We start from the raw sequence: 21,146 nt of genomic DNA, 5'->3' as shown, positions 1-21,146 counted from the left end.
GTGAATAACAGCAGCGATCACAGCTTTTACAGACCCAGAGGTAAATTAATAAAAAAGTTTTCCGTAAAGAGTATAGAGCCATAAAACATTTCCATCTTTCTAAAAAGTTAAAAAGAAAAGGCAATAAAACACTCATCTATTTGAAACCCTGGCTTCAAATCGAGTTAAAAACAAGCTGTTTACTATGTGCAACACTATGCTATGGGCTGGATGCACCACCAGAAGACAGATAAATAAATAAATAATCGATTCTTTGTGTGTCCATTAGTTGTTGAGAGCTCCATTAGCTCCTCTCCTCTCCCGTTAGCGGTTAATGACAGGCAGTCACAATCACATCAGCTGGACTCCACTTCCTCCACTGGGAATCGTGTTCCTCTCTTTTACAAGCACACAGTACACAATGTCGACAGAAACATACACATTAAACATACACACATCTGCTTGTGGACAGAAACTTTTAGAGCAGATCATCTGTCAAACTGGCACGGATGCCAAAAAACACTCAACTATTGACTTTTCTTCATGCTCAGCCGCCAAAAATCCACCCAACATCACGTCTCCTCTAAATGGGGATATAACCTGTCGTGGTTGTGCACTCCTGCCACTCAAGACTGCCACCATGATTGGTACAAGGGACAAGATAAGGGACAAGTATCCAAACGGAATTTGTGAGCCGGATAAACCTGAACCACATTGTTAAACTTTGAACGTAAAGTGACACCGGTTTAGGTTATTTCGGCATCTATGCTTCATAAATTTAACTGCTAAAGAAGATTGGATGTAGAGTTGCTACAAAGGCAATTAGAATGGCACCAAGCTAGCATATAGTTGCTAGCTAGGCTAAATTTTTTACGGGACTCGAGCGAGCTTAACAACAAAACGCCAAACAATAATAATCTGAAAAGCAATACATTTATGTGAACAAACAAGACACAATACATAATCCCGATCCCCTCAACCACAGCGACGGTGACTGTGTACAACACTGCCTCGTAGGCCTGCAAGGTAGGCTAACGTCAGCTAGCCTGAAAACTGTTTGTAACCAGTTAGCTGGTTTTAGCCTTCCTGCTAACGCCTTAGCGTTAAATCCCTTCGCAACGAAAAAGCACTCAAAAAGAGGAGCAATTACACCGGCGGCAGTTCCTACACCAACTGTAAACGTTAAAAAAGCTAAACGTTAGAGTCGAGTAGTGTGTTTGGAGGAAAGGCGACCCTTTACCTGCAAAGAAGTCCTATCAGAAAATTGATGTTTACAGATCCGTGCTGATAGACCGTGTGTACGCTCCGTGCGTAAAAACGGATAGGCCCGCTGGACGCAACGTACCCACACAATACGTCCCTTTGAATTGGATCAATAAAAAAATCTCCTCCAAACGGAATAAGGCCTAAATTGCGGGAGTCGGTCGGTTATGTTTTGTCCCGCATGAGGCCTTGTCAGTGGGCTGAAGCCTGCTGTGGGTTTACATATGGACCCCGATGAGCCCTTTGTTCACGGGAGGACATGAACAATAGCTGTAGGCCCTCCTCCTCCTCTCCCTCTGCAATGCATTTGCTCCTCTCTCCTCTGCTCAGCACCGCCAGCCGCCCTCTCCCACTTCTGCTCCTCCTCCCCCCACTAATGCACAACTGCACATAAAGGTTGTCTGGTAAGCATTTTTCCCTTCCTCCTCCCTGCATCCCATATCCCTTCCTTGTAACTGACACAGATGAGAATTGTCCTAATGCAACTCAGTGGAGATGAGCGTGGAGACAAAGATCATGCTGACTGCAAAGTGGCTGTCATGTTTACCTAATTAGTGAACATAGGCTTGCTGCAATCAGCTTGAGCTGAGGCAGTGACAACCAAGACCCTGGGCCCAAGCAGGATGCAAACGTGATGCACATACATTTGCAGTGGAGCAGTCCCATTGGTCAAAAGTACACCAAGATCTTATAAATTTACACTTAAAGACAGCAGAATAAGTTTGTCAGTTAATTCTGCCTTTCAGTTTGTATGCTGAACTGCCCAAGGTGGACGAGTAAATCCCCTAACATCAGGAATCTCTATACCCTCTTTTCCTCTCTGAGTCTGCGCGCACACACACAGATCCACGCACACACACAAAGCACTAAGCCAAAAGGAGAATCCCACAGGCTTCTAAATCTGCTTAAATCGCCTCAAATAATAATCAGATATTCAGATCACAGCCAGCAGAGATCTCACCCATATGTCCAAAGTTGTGATATAAAAAGAACAAGCAGTATTAGGACAGCAATTTTTCCATATTTATGCAAGCGTCATATCTAACACGCAAACTATTTGATCTACAGCATCTAACCCCAAAGGACAGAAAAGACAGATTATCCCATATCGAGGATGTAAAGTAGTTTCCTTTCACCCACTAAAGAACTTTCCCTTCCTGCTGCACTCTTTAGGTTGTTACAGCCACCAGCACGAACACGGTTCTCATTAATACACCACCCATGCACACTGGGAGTGAAAACAATGTTTCATAAATGATTTATTCATAAATTAAGCCGCTGTTGCGAGCTGCTCAGTAAACAGGTCTTCACAGAGGGAGTGAGACTAAACACTGGTGCTGATCAGTAATATGACATTATTGCAACATTATAATAACATTTATCATCAGCGTCGTTATTATTATTATTATCATCATCATTATTAATATTACATTCATCTTCACCTTTTAACTGCACTATAGATAACACATATAAATGACTGGAAATATATACACCAAAGCGGACATGAGTAGAAATGTGATTTTTTTTTAAGTTTCTTTTTACACATTTTGGTATGCAGAACAATTTAAACTTCAAGCATCAGTTAAACAAGTTATTTCAGTGGGTTATGACTTGCTGCCTTTGTCTGATATTTAAAATCCCATTTGTTGTTCTGATGGTGTAATATTTTATCCTGAACCAGACTTGCACTGGGGTGTATTTGCAGTGGTATGCAGTTTGTGTGCCCGTATACATGTTGCTCCATGATTCTTTGATGATGATAGTTTTAATGCAATAATCTAATTCTCAGTTACTTATAAGTCATTTAAATGTGTGCAGTAGATATAAGTAAAGATGCAATTTTTGCACATTTTTTAAAACATTATTCTCACATTTTCATCCAGATTTCTTTTTACTATTATTACTATGTTATATTTTTTAATTCATGCCGGCATTTTGATACACTGAATCTAGGTGTAATACATTTTATTGTATTTTTATTTTTATGCTTTTTTCCATTTATACATTTAAAATACTTGTGTATGTTTTTCAAGTGATGGATCTGTTTGTTGGACATCTATCCCACCGGGATCTGCTGCTCTTATATGCCCAAAATGAAGACAGCAACTCAAATATGAACCTCTTTGTAGACTCTGATGTATGAAATCCAGAGTATGGTGAAGTGCACTGTCTCCCAGAGCCAGGCATGTAGAGAGGATAAGCCTCTATAAGGCCTGTCTCTCACCCGACCAGCAACAAAGATGCCCGGGCTGACTTTATGTATATTGGTTTGACCATGGTAAGCCTGTGACATGAGCTCTTCACAGCTCACGAGGCTGCTGTCAGTCCTTTGGCAGCATCTTTGTGTGTCTAGTACCAGGGGGAGGTGTAGTCTGTTGTAGCTAAGAGTGTCTGTTGTGGGTGACTTATGTGGATTTGCCTATCTTACATTAGCTGGCTCCTGTCACTATGGCAACATGAGCAATCATTGCTGACACAACCAGAGAGAGAGGCTAAGAAACATCCATGGAAATGGACACACAAGGGTTAATCCTGTGTGTGTGTGTCTCCCCAAGCTCACCCATTGAAATGGTACATGACGGGGTTAATCCCCAGTGCATGTGTGTGTGGTGGGGTGTTGGAGAGGAGGTGGGGGTGGGAGGTGTGTCAGGATAAGGCTTGAAGGGCTTACACACACCATCTCCTTTGCTCTCAGGCATAGGGACAGCCTTATCTTCAACCAGCACCCCAACCAGTGAGGCACACGGGTACACTCACACAGATCTGCCCAACCCTCGCTTCGTCAGCTTGCCTCATTTTCCTGCAGTTAAACATTCACACCTAAAGCCATAAAGCCATGTATAATAAGTGCTCAAAGCGGACACACATGGTGTTTTCACTAAGCCTACACTTTAAACCCACAAGTGCAACCTGTTTAAATTGACCTTTGTTAAAGTCAATAAAAAGAGAGTAAGAGACTGAACTTGTACAGCATTTTGGTATAAATATGCTGTACTAGTTCTTGCTTTTAAATAAAAGACAAATCAGAAATTCTTCTTTTCGACCGTTTTATTTGACCTCAGAGGTTTTTGTTACCTCGTCAGCTGTGAGAAAGGCAAAAAGGAAAAGGTCAGCAAGACAGACTTACCTCCTTCAGACTCTAGCTGTTCTGACATCGCCATTTTGTCACCTACAAATGCACTTTCACGGCTACACACTGATCTAACTCAGAGCCTGAGTCTGTGTTTTCATGCCTCTCCCACTCTCTGATATCTTCCATGTCCAGACTGTCAGGCTCAGGGGCACGAGGAGGGGGAAGGAGGATGCCTACAGTCTGTGTGTGTGTGTGTGTCTGCCTCGCATGTGCATGTGTGTGCGTGCATGCTATCGTGCACATGTGCAAATGTGTGCAATGTGCCACTTCCACTTACTAGTCCACAGGAAACTCAACTGCACATGCATCTGCCAGAGTTCTGATAAGAACCATTCCCGCCAGCCTCCCTTCAGCACAATCCTAAGCACTGATCTCAGGACAGTTTTGTGTCGGTTTGACTGCAGAAAAAGCCCTGACCGAGCTGATCCCAGCTCAAAGATGAGTTCCAACTGGAGAATGAGTGACATCAGTTAAGTGCTGTTTTTTCCGTTTTTTCCCCAAACAGGAATGAAAACAGAACCACTCCTCTTTTCATAGATAGCATTCACTGCATTTCTTTCCCAAAGCTAAAAGCATGCCTACTGTTTCTCGACTTTTCCCACTTCACAATATTAAATAAGTACTTTAGACACATCAGTGGCACACACTGTCCACACGGAGGCTAGCTACATGTCTCTGGGGCTCGTTTCACTGGTGTCTGCCTGCCAGATTTGATACATTTGGCAGCTCAGGCCTCTTTACTCCTTTATTGGATCAGATGGGGGGGGACAGAGATCTCTCTGTCTGATTCAGCTCTGATAAAAGATCCAAAAGACAAGCTGCCACTTTTTGGAGGAATGAGCTCTAACAGTGGCCAGCTTTAGATCAAAGAGACTGTGAGCCAGAAGAGCTGCAGACACTTAACTGACGCAGAACTTCAGCTGTAGTTATTTTAATGGACTCAAGGTTTAGGGTTAAAGCAAAATGTCTTATCTCAACAGAGAAATGTACAACAGAAGAAAGTAGCATTCACATTAATTAGCAGCATGGTGGCTCACAGCAAGAGGATTTCTTTGTGGAGTTCAAATGATCTCCCTCAGCCTGGGAAGGTTTTCTCTAGTTACTTCTGCCACTGAACAGCATCCCATCTGGGCCCAGGACACACTCACAAAAGAGATTCCTAATCTCAAGAGTTGTACTTAGTTATTACATGAGGGCAAAGTACTAGGTTGGACCCCCTTTTCCCTTCAGAACTGCTTCAATTCTTTATGGCACAGATTCAACAAGGTGCTGGAAACATTCCTCTGAGATTTTGGTCCGTATTGATATGATAACACATTTGCTGCACGTCCATAATGTGAATCTTCTGTTGCACCACATCCCAAAAGTGCTCTGTTGGATTTCGATTCTATGACTGTGGAGCACATTAGAGTACAGTGAACTCATTGTTATGATCAAGAAACCACTATAAGATGATTTGACTTTGTGACATGGGATGATATCCTACTGGGAGCAGCGATCAGAAGATGGGTAGACTGTGGTCATAAAGGGATGGAGATGGTAGGCTGTGGCATTTAAACAATGCTCAGCTGCTAGTAAGGGGGACAAAGTGTGCCAAGAAAATATGTCCCACATATTACACCACCAGTAGCAGTCTGAATTGTTGGTAAAAGGCAGGGTGGATCCATGCTTTCATGTTGTTTGTTGAGGCAATGTTTTTCCAATCTTGTATTGTCCAATTTTGGTCAACTTGTCCAAATCAAAGCCTCAGATTTCCTATTCTCATCTGACAGGAATAGGTTTTCTGCTGCTGTAGCTCACCTGCTTCAAAGTTTGGCGTGTTGTGCATTCAGTGATACTCTTTGTCATTCTTTGGTTGTGATAAGCAACTATTTGAGTTACTGTTGCATTCATATCAGCTTGAACCCTTCTGTCCATTCTCCTAATATTTATCAGGGCAGAGAACTGCTGCTCACTGAATGTTTTAATGTTTGGAGGATTTTTTAACATCAGTTCAAGATAATACAAACATCAGGTTCTGCTTCTATATCACCTGGTCAAAGATGTGCACAGGTAGCCTCACTCTAGAATTTTAATCACAAAACAGCTTTACTATATCTTGTTGGGTGTTTTTGTAATCTTTCTTTACATGAACAACCACTGGAATCAAAAGTTAGAAATAACTGTCTAAAGTAATTTTGACTTATCTATTTAAATCACAGGAGACCCCAAAAACAGGGTGTGTGTGTACGTGCGTGTACAGAAAAGCAATATAGGTAATAACAATCAGGGATAGAAGTTGAAACCCCTTACATTTAAGAACCAGTATCAAATGGTCTTATTTATAAGAATTTTATCCCTCCAACCTCATGTAATACTAATACTGCTGAGTTTGTCAGCTAGTCTGTGCAAAACAGTGATATTAAACTAATTTCAGTGGCGCTTAAGTCCCAACTGGGTCTTATTTTTCTCCCTCTGTGTTCAGATTTAGATAATAAAAAAGATATTGTAAAGCTCAAAGCTTGAGTAAGCTTATTTTATCCATTCAGAAAATTATTTTATTAAAAAAAATGTATAATAGGATTAATATTAATAAATTATTAATTTCTCCCTCTATTAAATCATAGATAATGTTAACGTCCCCTGTCCAAAATAATGAAGCTTAACACAGGGACTATTGATATTTTGTTCGGAAAAATAAATAGTTTTTAAATACTATAAGTAATTTTTTTTTAGTGAGGACTTTTACTTTGAAAGGACTTGACTGCTTTTACTTAAACGATCTGAATCTCTTGCACCCTACAGCTCAACTGTCAGACGGGAAATTGTTATTGATGCGTCTCATTTGCAAGAGAAAACAAAAGTGCGACAATCAAAACAAGCGACACTGAATATAAATGGATCTGCTGTTGCTCAGCAGAGATCCATCACTCATTCATCTGCTTTACAGTCAGGAGAAATCACTGTGGAAAATTCGGACTGACCTACAATCTGCAGCTTGTCCTTTGATAGCAGCGCCCTCTCGTGGCCACAATGAGCCAGTGTCTTTGTTTTCATGCTGCCCTACAGTTTTTTTTTTTTCTCACTCACTGGGTGAATTCCCTACTCAGGATCTTTTTGGCAGGCAAACACAGACACACTGCAACCTGGGAAGTTCAGCGGCAAGTGCGTCACATGTTATAACAGGCCAAGAGGTGAAGGGATTAAATCAGGAAAAGGCTCAGCTGTGAGGCAGTTTGGCATTGAAATATATTATATGAGTGTGTTACTTTAAGTGTCAAAAGAATCATGCATGTGCTGTAGTAACTTAATGATCTATATTATTATCCATCATCTTCACTGTTGCACTCCCCCCCCAACACCGCCACCCCCTTTTCTCCCTGGCATTTTGCAGGTAGCTTAGATTTAAGTGTGTGTGTGACAGATGTGCACGAGAGTGTGTGTGGCGGTGGCTGGTGTCAGCTGGCAGCTGTGTGAGTGGAGATGACAGTGCCCTGATGCTGCGTTCTCTGTTCTCTGGGAGCCATTTTGTCTGTCTCTGATCTCAGAGTCAGGTCTGCCCCCCCCACCCCACACACCCTCAGCCAATCACGTCACCGCTCAGCCTTGCAGAAAACATAGAAACACAGTCTGATCTCTCTCTCTCACTCTGTCTCACCCACTCCATCTCCCTCCCTCTCCTACAGTGTTCATCTCCTACTTGCTTCTCTTTTCTTGGCTCTTCTGCACTCTGCCCCCCCCCCCCCCCCCCCCCATCACCTCTTCTCCCTCCTTTCTCCTGCTTCCTCCTCCTCCTCCTCTTCCTCCCTTAATCCACATCTTTCCTCGGTGTCTGCTCACTCCCTCTCTCTTCCCCTCTGTCACACCCTCCTCCTCCTCTTCAGGCTCTCTTGTTGTGCAACCCGTTTTTAAACAGCTCAGCCTTTGTGCGTTTTTGTCTGTTGCCATTTCAGCCAGAGCTGCAGTCTTTACTCATTTTCCTCCAATCAGGGACACCATGTGACTCTCTGCATGAGAGGGCACAGTCCCTTCCCCCTTCTCTCTCTCTCTCTCTCTGTCGCTCTCTCTCCTTCTCTTTCCCTTTCCCCGTCTCCCTCCTTACTCCTCCCCACCGCTTCCCCCACTCTAGCCAGCCAGCCAGCCAACATACGCTAGCAATCAGAGGAGTCAAAGAAAAAGAGGGAGTGAGGGGAGGGTGAGAGGGGAAAGAAGGATGAAGGTATATACACAGTGCAGACTGAAACTGTGTGGGAGAGGGGAGACAGGGGAGGTATGGGGGGGAGATGTCACAGAGGTGAGGGGGGCACAGAGTAGTGTGGATTTTACTGTAAGGTCAGTGTAGAATAGTATGAAGTCATCTAATTGATCTCCAAGCAGAAAACACAATAACCATTGAGTAAAGTTATTCCCTCACACACTTCGGCCCACTGTTTATGTCATCCACATGTCAGGACACATGCTGTGTGTGTGCATCCAGACGCACACACACACACACACACACTCACGTACAAACTGTGAGCCCACACAAGAAGGGGGAGGATCCTTGTGCGTTGAACACGGCTCAGGAATGTAAACAACAGAGAACAAGACGAAAGCAACCGAAAGGCAGAAATTATATAGTTTCACATTTTACATGCTGTTGTATTTAGTCAGCTTTCTCAGAGTCTCTGATCGTGTTTTAATTATATAAAGAGGGTGGCAACTTAAGCGTGTAAATTAACTAGCGTCACTTTAGGGTCAAGTTTTGGGTTCATTTGAAGTTGACTTGAATGAATGGAAGTGATTGTTCCGTTTTAGGAGGCAGTGTTTACATTGGTTTTCAGTTACCTCATGTTGTGTATACATGTGTATCTGTGTGAGTGACTGAAGCTGTATTAATCACACGTATTCTTTAAGGTCACCAGATGTGCATGAGAAAGTAAGATTGCACAGTTGTGTTGTCTTTTTAAAGTTTGGGTTTTGCTAAATATGTGTCGACATCTATGAAGCCAGGAGCTGAAAAGTGAAAGATGTCACCAGACAAGAAGCTACTTTGTCAATAATATTTTTTTTTAAGTGAGAAAAAAAAAGAAAAATGAGGAGAAAATGAAAAAGAGAATACAAAAGAAAACAGAAAAAAAAGCCAAAAGCAAAAAGGGGAACACCAGAGAGAACAATATGAGAGCAAAAGTGGAGCGCAGAAGAGTGCAGTCATACGTCTTTTTGGAAATTTCCATGACCACGTTGATTAAGTATGCAATCTGACCACAAGATAGCTAAGGCCCGGTTCTAAACAAATGCTCTCGCCTCTGCTGTGCAGGCTTGTTTAACGGCTGAGGTGGCAGCGTTTGCCTTTGTAACACGGAGCGCTGCGCAGAGATTGAAAACACATGATTGAACACACACACACACACACAGGCGAAAACTCTGATGCACCATATTCCCTGTACCATTGTGCGCTCCAGACAAATTGTTATCTGGTGCGTCTAGAGAGTTTGCCCTTGCTGATACCAAATCTGTCTGCCAACATGTTTCTATACTATCCAGCTTTCTGATCCGTCATCCTCGGTCGTGTCTCTTCCTATTCATCTGTCTACAAGCTGCAACTGTACAAGCCAAGACGAGCTGACATTGTCTCTCAGTTTGCTTCTCCGAAACTTTCCGCCTTTAAAATAATCTGCAATGCTAAAGAGTTTCCAGACCGCAAAACATGGGACCAGTTAGTGCTCCATCTCTCTAATGACTAAAGTCGAGACTGGCACCAGGGAAATACGATACTCGATGAGTGGTTGGCTAAATTTCTTTATCCACATCCCGGCTGTTTGAGGGTTGACCACTGTGGCCGCTGTGGCCTGGTAGGCAGGAGAAGAGAGGAGGCCACGTCAGGGTTATGCAGCACCCTGCACGCACATAAATACACACAGCAGCTCACAACTTTATCACACTTCCTTCCTCCTCTCCTGCTGCTGAGAATTATACAGCAGCAGATTCTGAGAGCATCTATCATGATTATGAATACATTCGCAGCTATAGGATTATATTTCATGTCCTACACATCCTATCAGGAGTGCTACATAAATCGCTGTAACACTTAATAATATATTGCCTGAGGCTGAGCAGTGCAGGGTTTATTTCTAGACCTTTATTTCTCTTGTTCTTTCCACCTCTGCCTGATTAAAGTCAATAAAACCAGAAGAATTATCTGTTTGCTGTCAGGCGTCCCACACCTAAACACAACTGTTTGGGGACTGCGGGGAGTTCCTCAGAAGTCGCACGCCTCTCAATATGGTGGCCTAATATGACGGATATTACTCCCTCCAGGTCGCTCTCCGTGGCGCTGTTCCCAGAAGCCCTGTAGCCGATACTCAACTTCAACCAATTTTAATAAAATGGTGACATACAACAGTCGGACTGCGGGGCTGTTTTGTTATCATGGCGCAAAATGAAAACGGCCTATGAAGCTACGACTGTGGCGATATGACTGACACTTCTTCAACCCCAAAGACAGATATTTAACATGAATGAAGAAGCCTCAGATGTCACAGAAAACAGCAGCGAACAGAGAGAGGTGCAAGTAATTGTGTTAGAGTAAGATCAGCGTCTGCCCTTCTCCCACTCGACCGTGCACTTGCTGACCTCGTTTTGTGAACTTAAAGAGAACTTCTAGGTAAAAAGCTCCCTAACAAGGCTATTATACATCCATGCTTTGGTTAAGGAACAAGACTTGAATCTTTAAAAATCACGTCCCACAGATGTAGCAGGGCACTTTCTTCCCCACTTTGATATCAGTGATAAAAACTGCTTCTGTACCTGCAAGAGGAGCATCCCCTCATCTCCCTCTTCACATATCCTAAACAGCATACTCCTGTGTGAGCTACGAAACATCAAGCATTCATTAATAACTCTTCTGTGAAAAGAGGAGCAAAATCAATCATGCAAGCCTTTGATTCATGCCACTGATCTTTGCCCTTTAAATGTCACACTTTGATCCCTTTTTTCCCTCCTCTCTTCTTTTCCACTACCTCCGCTGTCAGATTTCCACTTTGGATGAGAGAGTAACTTATAAAGGACTCTGTTGTTAACCTGGGCCATTAGTCAGAAAGCATCAGCATCATTAGCAACAGCAGAAACAGCAAGAACAACAACTGGTGGAGGAAGAGGAAGAAGTTGCATTAGTGGCGCCACTGCAACAACTTCATGCACAGATGTGCGCGCCGCAAGCAAATATCTTCAGCGTTTCATCTTGAAACTAAAAGAGTACGATGATAAGAAGAATGCATGTTTGCTGCATATGTCCTAGTATTTTCTTTGCACTTCATCAGCCATCGCAGAGGGTGACCTCCCATGAGCCTTTGCAAACAGAGCCCTAGGGCCTCGGGGCACCTCTTTCCCCATCTCTCTGCCCCAGTTGGTCACGCCACAGCAGCCGCTGCACTCACCAACCAAAATACAACAACAACAACCAGAAAAAGTCAGCGGCTGGCAACAGCAGCAGAGGTAGCAGCGGCAGGGCTGTCGTTAAAGACAACCATCACCACGGCAGCTACTTACCGGGACACGCGCAGCCGCCCACGGACATCTTCTCACATGTCTGGTGTGAATCCGATCAGAATGATGGTGGTGGTGGCTCTGTTATCCCTGCTCTCTTCCTCTCCTTTTCTCTCTCCTCGTTCTCACCAGTCACTGCTGCCGCCACTGAGGCTGCTCACATGAGCGTCTGTTATCCCCACGGTTCACACACACAGACACATACACACACATATACACACCGCCAGGGAGCAGAGAGAGAGAGAAGAGGGAGTGAGTGAGGGAGGGAGGGAGGGAGTGAGTGAGTGACGGCGAGGGAGGAAAAGAGAAAAGAGAGAAAGAGGGGAAGAAAAGGTTAAAAAAAAGAGCACACACAAACACACACACACACACACACACACACACACACAAAGGATCAGATTCTCTCAGTTGTAGCTGTACACTGAATCACACTGCGAGTGTGTGTCCAAGTGTGTAAGTGAGTGCGTGTTGTCGAGTGAGGAGAATACTGCTCCTGCCTCTGCTCTGCCCTCACCCTCATCAGCCCTGCAAATTACAGCTCAGGTGGGAGGAGAGAGGGAGTAAGAGAGAAAGAGAGAGGGAGGGAATGAGCAGCTGAGTGCTAGAGAGAGAGAGAGCGAGAGAGTGTGTGTGTGTGTGCGAATGTGTGTGCGAGCGAGCAAGCGAGTAAGCTAGGGCGAGAGAGAGAGTGGACTGTCAAAGTGACCTGAGAGGCAGATTTGAGAGAATAACAACCATGTGATGTGGGTCCCTTTTTTCCCTCCTTTAAATATGTAGAGACTGTGTGTGTGTGTGTGTGTGTGTGTGTGTGTGTGTGTGTGTGTGTGTGTGTGTGTGTGTGTGTGTGCACGCTGCAGCTGTCTGAGTGGCTTGTTACCATCCGGACAAGGTCTGCTACGGGCAGGGGGAGGGAAACGGGTGAGGAAAAAGGGAGGAGGATGCAACTAACATGCCTCCTCTCTCTCGCCCTCTCTCTCGCCTCCCTTTCTCACCCATCCGCTCTCTCGCTCCGTTAGTCTTCCTGTCTGCAGTATGTCACACAGTGTTGCTCTCTCGCTTCACTCATCTTCCTGTCTACTCGGCCATTTATCTCTCCTGCCCTTCCCTCCCCCCTCGCTGTCTCTCTCTCTCGGTCCTTATTACTCTTTCTTCCATTCTACCTTTCCCTCCCACTGCCTCCATCTCGCCCTAATCTTCCCTCCATCACTATGTCATTTCTCTTTCTCGGTCAGATGCTCAAGTTTGTGTCAGGAGGAGAGAGTAGTTAGGCCCACATTAAAAGCGACATGACACCTGACTGCTTAAGGACACATCAGGTACTATCCTATTCTAATTGCCAAAATAAATAAATAAAAGACAAGACTCTGACAGCGAGTTGTTGCGATTAACAAGTATTTTTTCCTCTCTGCCAAAGAACTATTAAGCTACATCACTGAGCCATGTAGTTATACATGAGCTCTGCAGTTTATCCTGAGTGCACTTCCCTGCTACTCCAAAGTACTCAGTTTGTAACTAAATGCGTATTAATCCACAGCTGACAATAGTTCCCAACAAATGCATGTCTGCTTTTGATCAAAGCCCCAGAACCCAGTAATTTGAGGAAAATCACATTACCTCTTTTTTGTAAGTTTAGATAGATATTATACTTAAATGATTTAACTTGGAACAAATTGGCTTTGTGGCTGAGTGCCACCGACATGGATGGTTGTGGTCTTTTCCTGGCATTTGATATCTTGTAAACTTATGGTCCCTAACCAGGGTGCTATTTCAATGCTGAAAAGGTGCCAAAAACTCCAGTTCCTTGTATGACCACTTGAGGCTGGCTTCTGAATCAGGTCTGATCCCACAGACTTGCATGTTCAGCCTTTCGGCACAAATAAGTTTGCAGCCTGGCACATAAAATATTATTAGTGGCAGGTCTGCTTTGATGTAGATGCAAACATAGGCCGCTACAGTTAATGGAGGTCTGCTACACTTCACCTCAGCTAATCTAAGTCACTGAAATGGACTTCTCAAGTGTGGGTGTTGCCGCCTTTTGGAGCACTTTAAGGCAAATGCAATTATAAGACAAATTAATTGTACTAACAGGATGTCCAAGAAATCTGTGCTCGGGTTTGACATGTGAAGTTCTGTCACTGTATTTATAAGTTACTTACCACTAATTAGCAGTTAGCTGTTTTTATGCAGCTTATTAGTTCATAACTTAAGACTTGCAAGTTGGAAGCTTAGGAGCTTAGAAGCTTATATGCAAATTAACCATTTGCTTCCACACTAAGTCACCCAGCTCTGGTTGCTACTGTAGAATTTAGTTACCCAAATTTATCTTTATTTCCATATTCATAATTTTTTGCAGTTATTTTCTCGTAAAATACTGGTAAAATCTTTCTTGTTCACCTTAGAAATAAAATAAACACCTACTCACCAATCAGCTACACTGCTAAACCAATTATAATATGGTGCTGCAAAAGCAGCTCTGCCTATCAGAATATGTGGAGTTTTCCTGTGATGTCTGACACCTGGCAGCAACTTTGGGTGCTGGGTTGGTCTTGTTCTGGTGCATCCCAAAGATGCTCATTTGGATCGGGATCTGGGCCGGTTTGACGGTCGGATCAAAACATAGGGGCTCTTTATTGTGTCCTTTATTGTGAGGGCAAGGTCTCTGAGTAGAACACTGCATCGTAACAAGACAATCAATGTTGTTCACTTCACCTGTCAGTGCTTTTAATGGTTGTGGCTGAGCAGTATATAAATTGTGCTTATTCAGGGATTTTAGCCATTAGAAAGGTCATGACCCCCACTGACATCCTAAGACTGAATACAACACATTCTGCACATACGCACATTCCTGAGATGTCTAATTATAAACAAGAGCGTGCCGTTTCCCTCCAGAATGACATCACAGAGTTTTTGTTAAATCTGGTTCTCTCTTTACATGCAACACAAGTCTGCGTAGATTGCCTCCCCCACATATTCCTACTTGCCTTTTTTAAGACACTTGCTCTTTGCCCCCCCTCCCTCTCTTCCTCACCCTCTGTCTCATTAGGCAGCATCTCATTTTGAGGAGGAGAGCGTTAAGCCAATCAGAGAGGGGAAGAAAGAGCAGAGGAAGGAGGGAGAAGGAGAGAGGGAAAGACGGCGAGGTTGCAGAAGGAAGAGGGCAGAGATGGAGTGAGTGAGAGAGGTGGTGAGAGAGAATGAGAGAGAGAGACACGAAGGAAAAGAGAGGGAGATGGATGGAGGGAGAGCGGAAAAGAGGGAGGGTGAAAGAATAAATAGCTCTGGCGCACTCGTCCCCCATTACCCCGGGAGGGCACTGTCGCCATGGCAATGTGGCAGAAAAAGGATAGCACAAGCATGATGAGCTTCTACACACGCAATTTTATAAATGAAAACTGTGATTCACACATGTATCTGCCCACATTAACAGTTTCATGGAGACATATTTGACAAGTTCATACTTTCAAATGGGTGTGGGCAGAAAGCACGGCGTCTTAAACTCTACAACAATCATTTATACACAGGCATGCACACGCATTAACAATTTGCCAGTTTGCAGATAGTCAAAGCCTGCATAACAGAGAAATAACCGAGACAAAGGAAGCCGTGGAGGGAGATTACAGCATAAAAGACAGGCAGTCAACACAAAACAAGAAGGTGAAGAAAAGGCACCGGAGAAGAAAATAATAAAGGAGAACAAGAAAGCAGTTTTTTAAATACCTAATCAAGTATCACCGTTGCCTGCTGTGTTGCCTTACAATAGACTTTATTGGATTATGATGCGCATTTCCTTTAACTTGTTTTTTTCTTCTTACCCCCTTTTTTCTCACTAATCTATAAAACACTTCAGTAAACCCAGCATTAACTGATTATTTTGGCTCCACTTGGGGAAAGACAAATACAATATTGACAAATTATCACTTCAATTACTTGTTATAGCTAATGCATCAGCAAGCAGTTGCCAATTTATGCACCCAGAAGATGCAAAGCAGCACTAATGCTCATTTGAAATGTTTTTTTGTTTGTGTGTTTGTTTGTTTTTTTTGTCCACCTGATGAATGCTAGCTTAATATTTACTCCTTTTTTGCTCCTCCGTGATGCCCGACAGCTCTTGAGGGAAGTTTCTCTAGGCGGTCAACATTTTGCTGACTCTGTGTGTGGTGCACAGCAGGTAGCATACAGCAGGTATATCAGGAATTCCCAAGCTGACACCAGAACAGGAACAAAACTGATGAAGTTGCCAGAAATGCTCCTGTGATGGTGATTTTCACAGCCCCACGACTGAAATAACAGGTTGTTAATCTTCATCCCCTCATAAATCCAACATACAGATTTATGGTTTCATACTCTCCCACATCAGCACTATACTTAGGTTTATTTCTGTTTCACTCTCTGGATTTACATAAAAACTTTAGGTTTGTTTAGTGAAGTTCTAAATAATTCTATGCACAATTGGTTTAGACTTGTACTGCTCTGCTTGTATATATGTTGAGTTCTTCCTCAATAAGTCAGCTTATTAACTGACCTACTTAACAGGCCCACTTGTACTTGTGCACTCAAAGGCCTTCATACAGCAAGTCTCATTCACCCATTTGTGCAAGCGCTTTTTTTCTATAGAAGTGCTTTTTATCTAGCATTCACACATATTCACACTCTGATGAAAGCAGTATCTTGCCCAAGGATATTTCGGCACGCAGACTGGAGCAGCCAGGAATCGAGCTTAGTTCCTATTAGAAGATAACCTGGACTACCTCCTCAGCTACAGCCACCCCTAAACAAAAAACTAAAATTGCCCGTTCTTTTTCAAATATAGATTAAAGAGTGTGTTACAGCAACAGTTTCTTATTTGTGTCGACAGTGTCGCATTACTTAAAAAGTATTAAAAATGTTATTGGAATAAGTTTAACAGTAGCTGAAGTCAGTATGCTGCTAACATACTCGTGTAAAGCTGATGCAATGTTTGCCATCTTAGAAAATGCTCTAGTAGATTTTGACTTGTTCTGCTTTACCTCACAGGATATAGCCCATCAAACATTAATATACCAAGTCCTACTGAACCTCTGTCATGTCTCTGCGACCCTCTGTGACCTGGATTAAACACGCCACACGCTTAGGTGCTGCCAGGTTTGACTATAATCAGTATGTGCGCAGCAGCAAAGACAAAAGTTCATTTCCCAGGTCATTAGTCATGCCTGTTAGAAACAAGCCTGTTGCAATACTTTAATAATGTAGGAACCAGCAAATTAGCAGCTACAGAAGCACTGCTGAAAAATTTTGCTCTAGAGAGTAAAACAAATCACCTAAAGTCAGTAGACTGAAGTTAAAAATGGCTTTAGTGCCACTCTCATGCCGTTGTAGCTGCATAGTTATCTGTTAAAGTTGTTTGGAAGGCAAATGTGGTGGTTAATTAGCTCAAGAAATCTTGTGTGCATCCAGCCTGAGGGCAAAGCAGAGAATGAAAGAGGCTGTTCTGAGCGAGCCAGCCGTCTGTAAACTCTTATGTAAGGCAGAAACTGCATCCTGTTTCTCTCAGCTACATTATTGATGTAGGTTTCTGTTACCATGCCGAGTGTGTTTGTATGCATACGTGCACGGAAACATGTGCACCTGTAAGTCACTATCCAGAGGTGTGGACTCGAGTCACATGACTTGGACTCGAGTCAGACTCGAGTCATTAATTTTATGACTTTAGACTTGACTTGAAAAAATGTTCTAAGACTTGTGACTTGACTTGGACTTTTACACCAATGACTTGGGACTTGAATTGGACTTGAACCGGTTTACTTGAAAAGACTTGATATTTTACCCCAAATATAAAATTTAACATGCATATTATATAGAGATTGAAAATGTGACGTCATTCACGGGTAGAACCGCAAAGGATTCTGGGAACTCGTGGCAAGCGGTACTAGCGCACGCAGGCTTTCAATTAAAATCAGTTATACAGCGATAAAAAGAAACACAAAAATGTCAAGAAGCCGTTGTATTATTAACTGCAATAGCCGGTCGCATGACAGCCACGGGAAGCCGACGGGTAAAGAGATCGGTTGTTATCGGATTACGTCGTTGAAGAGAAATTGTTCGAGCCATGTTTCCGAAGTAACAAAGACGCGACGGATGGCCTGGATTGCAGCCATTCAAAGATCAAATATAACGTCCCAGAACACTCCAGCTCACAGGTTAGTCTGCTCCAAGCATTTACACGAAGGTCAGAGTTTTGTAGTAGTTAATACGTCATTTTTCTTAACATAATTGGTGATATAGGTTACAAGTAAGTCTGGTGCTGAACAGAAATTGTCGCGCTATGCTCCTTTATTTATTGTGCATAAATAGTGAATTGTCCTGACACAATATTGCGTTTCGCTTCTGTTATTATGGTACATTGACAAAAACATATACTTTTATTCACAGGATAAAACAGGTTTTTTGTATCACTAATTGCCCAGTACGATTACAGCATACAATATTATTGTCACTGCTACATTTCTGTGATGGGTACCAGAAATTATTTCCACTACTAATTAATTACCGTTGAGCTCAAAGGTCCTATTAATAAACGGTTAAGGAATGTGTATTTATGAAGACGATTTGTGAGACTGGTAAACTTATGATACGTACGATGGTCTTTCGTTCTACACGGTGCATTTCAAGGTCCTGCACCCATCCGTCGGTAAACTGTACCTGGGCTTTTTGCAGTGACCTGAAGTTACTAAACTTCATGAGTGTATGCACTCACTCCAAGAACCGTATAATTATAAATATGCATATAAATATGCTAAGATGAGATAGTTGACTTCATCTAACTAGCAAATGTTGTCCAGGCTACGTTGGTGATGCAGTTTTTTTTTAATGTGTATGATATTTTTGTCATGCGATTTTAAAGCCGGTCCTACAACCGCATCCAAGAATAACATGCAGCGTATCTCAGAACTGTCGGTGAAAATTATTCTTGGAGCTAGGTTTAATTGAGCTGCATTTTAAAGAGGTGCAATTTCACAATTTGTGTATATTTTCTAAGTTCACTATTTTGTCATGTGTTGAGAAAAACACAGATTTTAAAATTACATGGTCTAATATTTACATTTAGCATATAACTGCAACATTATTTTTTCGTTTGTTTTTTTTTAAAGACTCGAAAGGACTTGAAATTCAAAGTTTCAGGCTTGTGACTTGACTCGGACTTTTACACCAGTGACTTGAGACTCGACTCTGACTTGCCTGACATTACTTGAGACTTGACTTGAGACTTGAGGATAAAGACTTGAGACTTACTTGAGACTTGCAAAACAATGACTTGGTCCCACCTCTGTCACTATCTCTCGGATACCTCTGGATAGTCTCACCTCTGCTGATCTGCAGAAAGGGTGGTCTCCACCAGCTGAGGTCTTGTCACTCTCCCTCCTCCCCTTTCCACCTCTCCGCATGCTCTCCTGTTCTTTCTTCACCTCCTTTCGTCTTCTGTATTAATGTAAGTCCCCTTGCACCACCTCCCCCTCCTTCTCTTTCTCTCTCAGGCCTTCATTTCTCACTAACAGATGTTCTCTGAACCATGTGGGAGGGCATTCCTCCACTCTGCTTTGAAAGCAAAGAAAAAAGAAGACTTACTTGAAGCAAAGAAAAAAAAAAATCAAACGAGGACGAAAGCAACAGAGCTCCCCAACTCAGCAGTCTCCAAAGTAATGCCTGTGTGTCCTGCTTTTCCCCCATAGAGAAGGTGTCAAGTTAAAGATCAGAGTGCTTTTGCCTTTTTATAACACACTGCTCCCAGTGTTACACAATATTTGAAAGGTCACATAAGAGACACGTAAAACATTGCATGACCGAGCAGCCAAGACGACTGGAAGTCATATAGACAAACACACACACACAGAGAAATGCAGCAAGTGTGAGTTAGAGTGATAAAGGAAAGCTTATACCCGACTCCTTAGACCTCACAGGTTCTTTAAAAATTCAAACATGCCAAAAGAGCACCGTGGGAGTCTTCCTGCAGGTCAAGAGTGAGGAAAAGATGAGAAGTACAGGACAGATGAGGCATGAAAGAAAAGCAGGAGAGCTTTTCTTCCCACCAAGAATGAAAGTGAAGGCTGGCACTTAAAAGAACTTAGTGAGTGAATTTTATATTTTCCTTATTTTTAAGGAATAAGTTTAAAAAAGTATAAAAAATGAAGAAGAAAAAGGATAAAAGTGGGGGCATGTGGTGTGTGGAGAGTGGGTTAAATGTGGGTGTTCGTGATTGTGGGGACATATACTGGCAGGGTGGCTGTGCGCTGGATGCGGCAGTAAGGTGACCCACTTACACAGAACTGCCTCTCCTGACACACACACACACACACACACACACACACAAACACTTGCCTCTGCACACTCCTGAACACACTCACACTGGAGACTGGAGGATGCTTTGGCCCCATTTCAGGCAGTAATGTGTTTCAAGAGTTGTGGAAGATGAGGTGGGAGGTCGTCGGTGTGTGGCAGCTGAAGAGACCTGAAGCAACAGAACAGAAGAAGACAGGGGATTAAACTATATAAAGCAACAAAAAGAGTGGGAAACAGGCGACAAGCTGAGCAGACTGCAAGGTAGACATGACGTACAGTATAGGTACATATCGGGCAGACTTGTAAATGAGCAGGGTATGTGTGGTACCCTGTTAAAAGTGTATATCAGAGAGTACATTTTTCCTCCCTGCTAATCTGGTGCAGCCATTGACTCCACCATGACATTCAGCAGAAAGGTCAGCTCCTTCCTGGTATGCACAAGATAACAGGACAGACACATCCACAGTCCTCCACAGGAAAAAAAAGACAAGATAATACGAGATAGCACAAACAGAAAGGTGAACAACCTTGACATTTATTATGCAAATGCCTATGGCAATTTAAATAGCTTTAACTGTAGGTGGCTGGTATGGAGTTGAGAATGAACTGATTCACAACTTCTGATATCCAATAGAAAACAAAAGAATGAGTGGAACGTAATGGCAGGTGTACAATATCACCATCTAGTGGAGAAAATACATTGCAGCAGTGGAATATTTCCACCTCCATGACCCAAAAATAGGAACATGAGATATTTCTCCCTGAAATATATTTAAATAGCCAGGACCTAAATTATGTCAGTCATATAAAAGTGTAAAATTAATGCTATGAAATTAATCTGTCTGACTTTCATTATGCTGAGTATTCAATTCAGCTGATTTCAGTTTAATTCTGTTTTATTGATTTAGCATCAGATCACCAACTAAAGTAATCTCAAGGTGCTTTTTATTGC

The 21,146-nt window shown here is 42.8% G+C and overlaps 1 protein-coding gene across 6 annotated transcripts in view; it reads right to left on the bottom strand.

Annotated features, from left to right (window-relative positions):
• ldb1b (LIM-domain binding 1b) overlaps window positions 1-19,580 on the bottom strand; it is a 28,303-nt gene extending 8,723 nt beyond the window's left edge. Inside the window, exons 1-2 of one of the 6 annotated variants that reach the window (XM_085355103.1) lie at window positions 19,151-19,580; window positions 11,885-12,050 (exon numbers count right to left, since the gene is read on the bottom strand). In XM_085355103.1, the coding sequence (XP_085211229.1) occupies window positions 11,885-11,912 (28 nt within the window). In that variant the 5' untranslated portion in view covers window positions 11,913-12,050; window positions 19,151-19,580. Of the gene's footprint in view, window positions 1-1,219; window positions 1,585-4,369; window positions 8,009-11,884; window positions 12,051-19,150 lie in introns of those variants that run through there. The other 5 variants (XM_085355102.1, XM_085355104.1, XM_085355105.1 and 2 more) reach the window with 5 other exon arrangements.
• Window positions 19,581-21,146: the final 1,566 nt, after the last annotated feature.

Source organism: Diplotaxodon limnothrissa, linkage group LG6, assembly GCF_057381915.1.
Source record: "Diplotaxodon limnothrissa isolate DT_005_m linkage group LG6, D_limnothrissa_male_GT1.1, whole genome shotgun sequence".
Taxonomy (NCBI): domain Eukaryota; kingdom Metazoa; phylum Chordata; class Actinopteri; order Cichliformes; family Cichlidae; genus Diplotaxodon; species Diplotaxodon limnothrissa.
The sequence above is the reverse complement of the archived record's forward strand: the minus strand, read 5'-3'. Positions and strand labels throughout refer to the sequence as shown.